Below are 11,998 nucleotides of genomic sequence, written 5' to 3'. Positions count from 1 at the left end.
TCTGCTACGGCCTCTCCCGTTGCGGAGCACAGGCTCCGGACGCGCAGGCTCAGCGGCCATGGCTCACGGGCCCAGCCGCTCCGCGGCACGTGGGATCTTCCCGGACCGGGGCACGAACCCGCGTCCCCTGCATCGGCAGGCGGACCCTCAAGCACTGCGCCACTAGGGAAGCCCCTCTAAGTTACTTTTTATGTTTATTTATTTTTTATTTTAAAAAATTGAAGTATAGTTAATTTACAATGTTGTGTTAGTTTCAGGTGTACAGCAAAGTAATTATATATATATTTAATATATTATATACATATAAAAAGCATATATATATATTCTTTTTCAGACTCTTTTCCATTATAGGTTATTACAAGATATCGAGTATAGTTCCCTGTGCTATACAGTAAGTCCTTGTTGTTTATCTGTTTTATATACAGTACTGTGTATTTGTTAATCCCAAGCTCCTAATTTATCTCTCCCCAGTTCACCCCCTCTCATGCTATGCCCTTTGGTAACCATAAGTTTGTTTTCTAATGCCATCTAATGCCATTTGTAGCAACATGGATGGACCTAGAGATTTTCATATTAAGTGAAGTAAGACAGACAAAGACAAATATCATATGCTACCACTTATATATGGAATCTAAAAAAATGATACCAATGAACTTATTTACAAAACAGAAATAGACTCACCGACATAAGTTACTTTTTAAAAGGATCACTCTGGCAATTGTCTGGGGAGAGAATAGAGGAGAGGAGAGCAAGAAGGGTGGGAGGCCAGAAAGCAGACTGGAGCAGCTGACAGTGGCCGGGCGAGAGGTGGGAGGTGGAAGTGACCTGAGCTCTCAAATCGGGGAAGTATTTGGCACGTTAGGTGTTAGGACTTAATTCCGAACTGTTAGATCCTCTGAGCTCCCTGTGAGGTGCGTTCAGTTTATTTAATTCACTTTATGTAATGACTTGGCACACTTCTGTAATTTTTTTTTAAACCCCTGTCGCCTCCCTAAGACTGATTCTCTAGGGCTATGTCTTGTTCATCTTTGTGTCACAACACACACATCAGCACATCTGGCCTACAGTAGGTGCCTATTAAATGTTGAATGAATGAACGAAGGAAGCTGACGTTATAGCACAGTGATTCCCAGCATGAATTCTGGAGTCGGATCTCCTGGGTTCAAATCCTGACAGCTTCTAGCTGTGTGTGTGATTTTGGCAGCCTGCACCCTTATGTAAAATGACATAGCACAGCTGGCCCTCCGTATCTGTGGGTTCTGCAGCTGCAGGTATGGAGGGCCTACTGCATACGTGCTTAGAAGTGTACCGCACACATAATAAGCACTGAGTGCGTATTAAATAAAAATAAGGCTGATGTTAAAAGGCCTCAATGTTGGGACTTCCCTGGTGGCGCAGTGGTTAAGAATCCGCCTGCCAATGCAGGGGACGCAGGTTCAATCCCTGGTCCGGGAAGATCCCACATGCCGCGGAGCAACTAAGCCCGTGAGCCACAACTACTGAGCCTGCGCGCTCTAGAGCCTGCCAGCCACAACTACTGAGCCTGCGTGCCACAACTACTGGAGCCCGCGCGCCTAGAGCCCGTGCTCTGCAACAAGAGAAGCCACCGCAATGAGAAGCCTGCGCACCACAATGAAGAGTAGCCCCCGCTTGCCCCAAATAGAGAAAGCCCACAGGCAGCAACCAAGACCCAAGGCAGCCAAAAATTAATAAATAAATTTATATGTATTAAAAAAAAAGCCTCAATGTTTACTGTCACCAGGAAAAATATCTTCTAGTACTTCCGCAGTTTTTCTCCCTGAGATATTGAAAATTGTACTTTTCCACAGAAAGCTCTGCATAAAATAACTGTTGAATAAATAATAACATTTATTGGATTTATGAATTTCTAGGGAAATGGTGCACATCTGGCCCCTTGGTTTTATGGGATAGCCTCTGCACATCTCCCTTCCCTGGGGCATCCCCAAATTTCATGACCATATCCAGCAGGCGCAGGACACTGACTCGGAATAAACTTTCTTCCCACTTAACAATCCCTGTATAGAACTTAAAACACAAATCTCCCCTTCTCCTCGGCCTTTCTGTTTAGCCACATCGGGGGCTTCTCCCAGCCTCGTTCTGTTTCCCCTGAGGTCTCAGGCTGAGGCGTCTAGGGAGGTGTCTGCACCGTATCAGGTCAGGCTGGGCTTGGCTTTCCTACAAGCAGAGCATGGAAGACCCCAGAGAGTGGGCTGAAGAATGTGCGCCCGTTCTATTCCTGTCCCCACTTCCTCTCCAGTAAAGGGCAGGCCGAGTCGCTACTGGCTGCCTGAGTGCCACTAATAGACACACAGGCCTGGGGGAAATTGTGTGTCCTACATGGGGATAAATCAGGATCAGCCCCTGGTGTTTAAGAATGGAGTGAGACTTAAGAGAAAAACAGTGTACTTTTTATACTGGCATGGTGTGCACTGCAGCTACGTCAGATGCAAGACCCATATTTGGGGGTTCTGGAATGCCCCCTTCTTCCCCTACGTCCCACAGCCAACACTCATTAAAAATGCCCCATCCTCCTACAGTCACATCACGGAGGACATGGATTAAGGCAAAGGCGGTCCCCTTCCGACCCCTACCCAGGTCCATGAGAGCTTCATATACATACAGAGCAGCCCTGGAGTCCTGCTAACCCAGGCCCATTCCTGTGCGATGGCTGGCAGGGATGTGAATCCTAATTCACCAAGGCAATGTGAAGCACACAGAGTAAAAAGGGAATCCCAGGGAAGTGAATACAGCAGCTGCACGTTGAATTTCACCCACCACGAGAGCACCCCGGAAGCTCAAAGGAAAATCCTGTGATGCCGTTTATAGTCTATAAATACATACATGTGGCATGTGTTTCTGTGTAGTGCTGAATAGGATGCGAATCGTTGGGCAGAGAGGGACTTGAAAACAAATACCCCAGGTCCTGATTATAGCTGCCAGGAGCCCTTCCTAAACCTTTAAAGAACTCTGAGCTATTTACTCTGTGAGCTGTGCTGACAGTGAGGTTTGAGGGGAGAAGCTGCAGGATCTCCTTCTCCGAAGGCTTTAGGAACAGGAGCGCGTTCTACCCCGCAGTGTTTCAGTGTGGTGTTTCCTGGAGGATGAAGTGGACCCTCAGGCTAGCGGAGCAGACGCCCTGCTTTGCTGGGCCACACCCACGGCGCTTGGTGACCTTCCACGTGCTGTGCCCTGGAAGGGTCTGGCTGTGTCTCCAGCATCCCAAGCCTACATGTTAGGGAGACAGATCTCTGCTTCTCTCCAGTCCCTGAAGGAGCCGATCCACACGAATCAGCAAAATTACCTTAGAACCAGTTCTTGTTTTCCTTTTCCTACCACTTTTTTTTTATGGATGATGCATTCCCTAAATTTATCCCTTGCTGGGCAAAGTGACTGTAGTGTTTATTTCTCAACACTCATCTTTTTGAAAGGGCTCCTCTGTGTCCAAGCATTTTGGGGGACTGGTCATGTATTTGGATTTGCCTTATGCACACTGGTGATGACTTACAGCTTCTCAAGGTCTCTTCTCAGTCCCAGATCCCTGGACAAGAAAAACCCAGAGACTAAAGCGCAAGGCAACTGAACTACCATTGCCCCTCTGGAGTGGCCCCCTAATCCCTGTTGCCAGAAACTTAGTTTCACCTTTCCTTAGAACGGTTTTTATATAACACAAGGAAGTGTCAGTTGTACAAATAAAGGACTTATTTGGGCAACAGAAAATGATAGAGCCGGTCATCAGGCATCATAAGAATAGCAACAACAGCACTGATTGTCACTGTGGTTCTTAAACCCTTTTGAGCCTTTGAAGCTCAAAGTCACGAATACACTCCACTGGGAAAAAAGTGCACATCTAATTTTACAGACAATTTCAGGGGATTCAAGGACCCCCTACCCTACCCTACCCTACCATACCCTACCCTACCCTACCCTACCCTACCCTACCCTAGTGGTCCATCTTTTACAAATTATTCTAACATACCTTTTAGTTTTGACCCTCACACATGCCCCTGCAGGGCTGATATTATTAGCCTCATTTTCAGAAGGACCTGAGGCTCCAAGCAGTGACTTGTTTAATATCACTTAGTGCAGCAGTCCCCAACCTTTTTGGCACCAGGGACCAAAGTTTCTGGAAGACAGTTTTTCCACAGAGCAGGTGATGGAGGAGGATGGTCCAGGCGGTAATGCGAGCAATGGGGAGTGGCAGGTGAAGCTTTGCTCACTTGCCCGCCGCTCACCTCCTGTTGTGCCGCCCAGTTCCTAACAGGCCGCAGACCGGAACCGATCCTCGGTCCTGGGATTGGGGACCCCTGACTTAGTGAGTATATTACGGAGGCTTTACAAATTTAAGTCCACCTTCTTTCCACTTGCCATACTGACCTATATTGTCTGCAGTGGGCATCTCCATAGTGATTAGGAAGATCAAGCTGGCTTAGTCCCTATTCCTGTGTTCAGAATTTTTAAGGCACAGTGTGGTGTGTAATTCTGAGTGCAAGTGACCCTGGATCGAACTGATGGAGATACGCCAAGCTCCGAAGGGAGGGCTGCCTTACCCAAGATGAATGGTCCGGATGTGCTTCTGGATACCCACTGCAGTGCTCAGAACCTTCCCACAGTTTTTCCAGAGGCATTTGAACATCACCTTCATGGAGTTCTATAAATGGGAGAGAAAGTTACATTAAAATGAAAACTAACCCAACAATTTTAATTTTTTCCTTCATTAGAAAAGTAGCAGCGTCCCATTCTCTTGACTATAACTCAGCACACCATTCTAGGAAACCCCCTGGCTGGTGAGGATCTTGGTGACCTCAGAGATTTTCTTGCATCCTTCATGAATACTGAGCCCTGCTGGAACATTTAGTTCACTTTCATTAAGGTGGTCACAGTGTCATTTAGGCATTAATGACAGTGTCTAACATTCACTGAGCACTTACCATGTGCCAGGTGCTAGTCTAAGAATTTATCTCATTTAATCCTAAAAGATGGATGCTATTATTATCACCATTTTACAGATTCATGGAAAGCTTCAGGAAAACTTGCCCTGTCTATGAGCCAGCTTCCAGCAAAGCTGGGATATGAAGTTTGGGAGTCTGGTTCCAGGAACCACTCTCTCCACCAGGATACAGTTCCATCTTCTCTTACAAGGATCTCAGAAGTTTTCCAAAACAGTCCAGCACAGTGATTGAGAGCACCGATTCTGTACTGCCTTTCTCAAGTCCTGGTTTCCTTATTTATCAAGTAGGAACAATAGTACCTGTCTCATAAGGTTATTATGAGGATTAAATGAGGTCATGAAAGTGAATCATTTAGCGCAATACTGATGGGAGTAATTATTCAACCAATGGCAGCTATTATGGTCTTATTATGATTATACTTCCCGGAGTGAATTTGACAGGGAGTGAGTTTTCTCCAGGGAGAGTGCTTGTCGTTGCACTGCTGTCTCTTTGCTGATTGTTTCCATGGGCACAGTGACAATCACTTCCATGTACTCACCAAGCCCCATCCCGTTTTCGCCTGGGAACAGAGTAGACTTCACTTCCCAGCCTCCCTTGCAGTTAGGTGGGGTCAGGGCCAGGGGAACATGGGCAGAAGTGACACACATTCCTTCTAAGCCTCGTCCCTAAACTACTTCTCAATGTCACCCAAGCCCGCTCTGCTGACTAGAGGTAGGGGATACCCAAGGACTTAGGGGACAGTAGAACCACTAGATCAGAGATTTTTAAATTTTCAATATTTTAAAAATTGAAGTATAGTTGACTTACAATGTTGTGTTTATTTCTGCTGTACAACAAAGTGATCCAGTTTTATATACATATATATATATATATACACACACACATTTAAAAAAAAATATTCATTTCCATTATGGTTTATCATAGGATATTGAATATAGTTCCCTGTGCTCTATAGTCAGACTTTGTTATTTAGATCAGGGATTTTTAATCTTTTGTTTGCCATGAACTCTTCTGGCAGTCTGTTTAATTCCATGGACCCCTTCTTGAATAATGTTTTTTAATGTTTAAAATAAAATACATCGGATTATGAAAAACTGCAAGAGTAGTGAAATAGCTATCAAAATATTTAAAAATTTTGTGAAATGGTAATATATGTACTCTTTATATGTACTCTTTAACCCATTAAATAACAAGATCTTTAAGTGAGTCTAGTAACTACCATAATTTCAAAGTAGTGTTAAGCATAAATGATATTTCATGATATCTGCTAAAATTGTAAGGTGATATGAAAATATCCATGATTTCTCTTGGTAGTAAAGTCACAGGTGGCACTAACATTATTGTGGTTTGATGTCTTCGATCATCATTGCAGGAAATGCTAAATTATAGTTAAAAGATTAATGACAATAAAGATATACTTTTTCTCCCATCCAAGTTCACAGACTCCCTGAATTCTGTCCACCCCCTTTCCGGGACCTGTGGACTCCAGGTTAAGAACCTCTGTACCAGGAGGAAGGGGTCTGGGTCCCTGGAGGATTGTGTGGGGCAGAGACACCCCTTCACCACCCCCGCTGACCTGACTGGATTGTGACATGAGAACTCCTTTACAGGGTTAAGCCACTGACGTTTGGGAATGGGTTGTTTCAACCGTAAGCCTACCCTGACCAATCAACATAGTAGTCATGACACCTTCCTTGAACTGACGGCACTGATGTAGCTTTGTTTACAAGTCTAGTAGGATCTCTGCCCTCAAGCCCTGTTCTAGAAAGCAATCATTTACACATTTAGAGGATGATTCATCAGCTATTATGATGGGATTAATATCCTGATCCAGCCAGCCACCCACCCGCACCCAAGTCTTTCTCTAGGTTTCTCAGTTGAAAAAAGGCACCTGGCAACTTCCCGGAGTGAGGAGTATCCTGTGTGCTGGGAATGGTCACTTTCAGCGTGGCAAGTGGAGGACAGAGCACGGTGGCACATGGCCACAGTCTGCTGGGAAAGATTAGTGACAGCAGAAGGAACCCACGCCTCCTGGGGGCTTCAGGAGCCCAGTGGCCTAGGGGTCCCAGGGGCCGCCATTCCTGACACAGCAACCTAGCCATTCCCACTGTAGCTCCCGGGCATCTCAGACAGCCTGCCCGCGCTCCCCGCTGCCACGGGCAGTACTGAGCCCTAGGAGCTGCAGCAGCGAAGAGATGGGGCAGAAGGTGAGAGAGGGATGTGAGGGGAGCTGAGAAGCAGAGACAGAATTAGGAGACTTTAAAGTACATGATCCTGATGAGTCGGTGTTTATTCTAAGGAGACAGTTCACAAATTTCAGGCTCCCTGATCTCCTTGAGCCACTGATCCAAACGCCTGAGATGTAAGATGAGCCAAAGGGGGAGAGTTTAAATCCTGCCCTGCCCCCAACCCCAACCCCAAGGTTCACAGAAAAGAATTCTGCTTGGTGTTTTTCATTCAAAGCATATAACAACTTAACAGCATTAGTGAACAAATCCTCACCCTAGGAATGCTTTCTGTCCATTTTTCGAACAATGAAGCTATACTATTAAAAATTATCTTCCACTTAAGGGAATTAATGACTCAAACCAAAATTACAGGTATCTGAGAGTCCAAATATCCATCTGGAAATGAAGTCATGATAGATGAAAACACTTTCTGATTCATTCCAAGCCCTTTTGCTTATTCCTTTATTCATTAAACCTGGTAGCTATTTAGCAAGGAATATTCCAGTGGCTGGTGACAGAAAGAAAAGAAGCTGTTCTCCAGGAACTTACATTCTAGTGGGAGAGAGAGAGAAATGATAATAAATGATGATTGTTTCAGGTATGGTAAGGTCATTGGAAATGGGGGTGGGCTGCATTAGGTCAGACAAAGCCTCTAGAAAGTGACTTCTGAGCTGGGACCTGAAGGTTGGAGAAGAAGCCAGTCATGCTATGAGCTAGAGTTTTCCAGGCAGAGGGAAGAGTTAATGCAAAGGTGTGAAGATGGGGAAAAGCTTGACATATTGGAGGGCCAGAAAGGACAGCGAATTTAGAGGGAAAGGAGAGAGGGTGTGATCTGTTTGAAATAATGTGGAGAGGCAAGGAGAGCCAGATCATGCAGGGTCTTGTAGGTGAAGGTAAGGAATTTGGATTTTATTCTAAAATAAAGAAGCTACTGAAGGGGTTGAAGGAGGAGAACGACATTATATGATTTAGGCTTTAAGAAAACACCACTTTATTCTGGGGAGAGAACGGTAAGGTCACCAGTGTGATGCTCCCACAGGTCAGAGAAGAGGGCGACTTGAAGAAGGTTTGGGCAGTGAGAATGGAGAAAAGTAGACACGTTCAAGATCCATTTTGGTGCTTTGTAATGGCCTATACGGGAAAAGAATCTAAAAAAGAGTGGATATATGTATACGTATAACTGATTCACTTTGCTGTACACCTGAAACTAACACAACACTGTAAATCAACTATACTCCAATAAAAATTAAAAAAAAAAAGATCAATTTTTGAGGCAGATCAAACAGTACTTGCTGTTGGGCTGAGTATGAGGAATGTTAAAAGAGGTGGTGTTAGGGCTTCCCTGGTGGCGCAGTGGTTGAGAGTCCGCCTGCCAATGCAGGGGACGCGGGTTCGTGCCCCGGTCCGGGAAGATCCCACATGCTGCGGAACGGCTGGGCCCGTGAGCCATGGCCGCTGAGCCTGCGCGTCCGGAGCCTGTGCTCCGCAACGGGAGAGGCCACAACAGTGAGAGGCCCGCATACCACAAAAAAAAAAAAAAAAAAAGGGGGCGGTGTTAAAGATGACTTCTATAGCTTTGTGAGTTGTGGTTCTGTTTGGGATATGCTAATTCTGAGATACCTGTTATTATTGATCAAGAGGAGATGGCAAGTAGGACCATGGATCTATGAGCCTGGAACTGAGGGGAAGTCAGGGCTAGAGATGTACATTCGGAGTCAGGAGTTGAAGGATTTCTTAAAACAGATCTGGATGAGATCATCTAGGGAAAAAAATGCAGCTAGAGATGATTAGAAGGCCCAGGACACTGCAGCATCCAATATTTCATGTAGGAGATTGAGAAACAGCAGCCAGAGAGAGAGAGAGAGTGGGGAAAGTAGTAGTAATCCAGACAGTGTGATATTACCAGCACAAATAGAAGAAAGTGGTTTAAGAAGGGATATGTGGCTTATCCAGTATCACTTGATGATTCCTACCAATTAGTCAGTTAGATACAGTCTTTCGAAATTAATATAATATTATTACACAACATATAGAGCCAAATTCATCCTACGTCTTAGGAATTTTGTAAAGGGTCAAACTGCTGATTGTTTTAGGAAATGACAATCACAGTGGTATTTTGGGGCCATAACAAGCATTATGTATAACATTCTGTTCCTAGTCATTGCAATAATATGTCAAGCATTTGCTTCTTGAATTGATTAGTAAAGCTTGGTACTGATTATAGAAAAATAAATGTCATTGGTATAACTTCTTTCCTTAGTTAGGAGGAAATAGCTGATATAGAGGTATCGAATCCCCAAAATACAATGAAGCTGACCAATATTCTCTCTAAATCCCTTGGAATTTGGAGACCTACCAATTGCAAGTGTTTGTGTGTCATCTCCTCAATCACACCCATACTTTTTTTGGCCCCTGCTAAGGGCTCCAAAGAAATCTGTTGCCCAAAGAAAATTAGGTAATGGAAATGAAGAAAAATGATCAACTTTGCTTCCTCCTTGCTTTTCTCTTTTGCCCGTGGGGTACCACACCATCCCTTCTGATTCCTTCTAGCCCTATCTACACATTTATAAAGAGCCTCTTCATTAAACTCTTCTCAATTACCCTACCTGAGAACACCACCAGCTTCCCCCAGGACCTTGATTGAAATGGGGAAAAAGTAGGTTATAAAAGAATATAAACAACATTATATATTTGGGAGGGTATGTAATACAAATAATTACATGGTAGAAATTGCATGGTAGAAATATTGGGGAAGGGTATCTTATTTTTACATTAATTTCCAAACATAAAAATTACCCTATTTTAAATTTAAAATGAAAGTCACCCTATAACACTTGCTTGATTAATTTTTGGAGAATAAAAGTATACTAGCATGAGCATCTCAACTTTAATGAAATCAAATGACTTCTCTCTACCTCGGTGAAGAATGTTCTCGGTCAAACCAGAGGCCCCTTAAATGGTGCTTAAGTACTTTTCAAAGTCCCCTGACTACATCCAATGGAGACAAATCCTTTGTCTACAGACTACTCACTGTTATGCTAAAGGAAAGCCAGCCGTGGGAGGAGGAGAACAGGAAAAAAATAGCTAAATAAACACCCAGATTGCCACATGGATCCAAGCTTGCCCCAAGAGGCCAAACCAAGCAAAGCTGCCGGTGGAGTTGCAGCCTCCGTCTGAACGTGCCCGTCTCTGCTTCAGTCCTGGCTTCTCTTCTCAGCTCCAACAGACGTTCACAAAGCTGGGATGTCCGAGGTAGAGAGAGGCCACTGTCGGTTGGGAAGCACAGCGTGCTAGGGTCCTCCACACATTGGCCTGATTAAGCTGAAGTTCCTGGCAGTTACAGGCAGACTCACAGAATCTCACACATGCCCAATGTGACATTCACAGCAGCAGCCAGGAAAGCTGTTTAGAATCACCCAACTTTGGCCTTGTAGGCTACGATGGTTGGAAAGAACTCCCTGGGCATTCATCACTTTTGCAGCAGCTTCCAGAATGTCCCTCATACGGACTGCTTTGGGGCTACAGGTTTCCGTCTTTGGCCAAGCCTTCCTTCTTCATCTTCTCTCTGCTTCCCTTTCCACGGCAAACATCCCTGCTGGTTTTGAATTATTTCATACTCAGGGTACATGGAGTAGTTTCTATTTTCCTGATAGAACCCAGACTGGTACACAGGACTGACAAGATGACTGCTGAAGGTCACCTTCAATTCCAAGAGTGCAAACACAGCTGGATTTTGGAGTATTATACGACACGTCCAGGGATAAGTTCAATTACAGCTATATTCCAGAAGGTACATAAGCATGGCTTTGAGCATCACAGGACCAGTTTACCAGACAGCTGCCTGGAGTTAACGTCAAGTTGCCTTTTCTAAGGCAACTGAGAAGATCCTGAGGTATGTTTTATTTGGTGATCGGTGTGTGTGTGTGTGTGTGTGTGTGTGTGTGTGTGTGTGTTGGGATGGGCGAGGGGTGGACACTCATACATCCAAGCTTCCCAGAGAGAAGAGGGTCCAATTATTCTGCACAGGTGAGTGTGCTGCATCACACATGCCTCCTCAGCCTGCCTTATGGGAAGCCACACCCCTGGCAGAGGCTGCAACGGCTCTTTCAGAACCAATACGTCTACTCAGAACCTTCAGCAGGTTCGAAAGGCTGATAAATGCTGTCCTAAAAAAATCAGTAACTGTTAGAAGTTGTAGGGATTCCAATTCTTTTCTTTACTGGGAGAGCAGCCTTATACACGTCACCTCACCACCTTGGGACTTTCCTTCTTTATTCGTAAAACAAGAGGACTGAACAAGATTAGTGATTTTGGATCTGTGAGGTGTGTAGGTAAATTCCAATGTATACCAAGCAGGGATTAAACATCTCTCACCTGTATGTGTCATTTATAGATTCTGTGGTAATAAAATTGAAAAATAACAAAAAGATTTTTGTAAATGGAATAATACAGAATGTATCCTCTTGTATCTGGCTTCTATACCTTAGCATATTTTTTTTTGAGATTCACCCACTGTTCCTTATTTCAGTCATTAGTTGCCTTTTATTGCGGTGTAGTAGTCCATTTTATAACGTACCACAGGTTTCCAGTTTGGGGTGGCAATGAATAAAACTGCTATGGGGCTTCCCTGGTGGCGCAGTGGTTGAGAGTCCGCCTGCCGATGCAGGGGACACGGGTTCGTGCCCCGGTCCGGGAAGATCCCACGTGCCGCGGAGCAGCTGGGCCCGTGAGCCATGGCCGCTGAGCCTGCGCGTCCGGAGCCTGTGCTCCGCAACGGGAGGGTCCACAGCAGCGAGAGGC

At 44.9% G+C, this 11,998-nt stretch overlaps 1 protein-coding gene across 14 annotated transcripts in view; it reads right to left on the bottom strand.

The window, feature by feature from the left end:
* Positions 1-11,998, bottom strand: part of ZNF704 (zinc finger protein 704) — a 229,345-nt gene that overhangs the window by 30,428 nt on the left and 186,919 nt on the right. For all 14 annotated transcript variants that reach the window (XR_008619496.1, XR_008619495.1, XR_008619497.1 and 11 more), the window contains one exon: positions 4,569-4,669. Coding sequence is in view for 2 of the 14 variants with exons in the window: in XM_024127086.3 (XP_023982854.1) it covers positions 4,569-4,669 (101 nt within the window). In the remaining 12 variants the exon portion in view is untranslated. The remainder of the gene's footprint in view (positions 1-4,568; positions 4,670-11,998) is intronic.

The sequence above is a fragment of the Physeter macrocephalus genome, chromosome 15, assembly GCF_002837175.3.
Source record: "Physeter macrocephalus isolate SW-GA chromosome 15, ASM283717v5, whole genome shotgun sequence".
NCBI classification, from domain to species: domain Eukaryota; kingdom Metazoa; phylum Chordata; class Mammalia; order Artiodactyla; family Physeteridae; genus Physeter; species Physeter macrocephalus.
The sequence above is the reverse complement of the archived record's forward strand: the minus strand, read 5'-3'. Positions and strand labels throughout refer to the sequence as shown.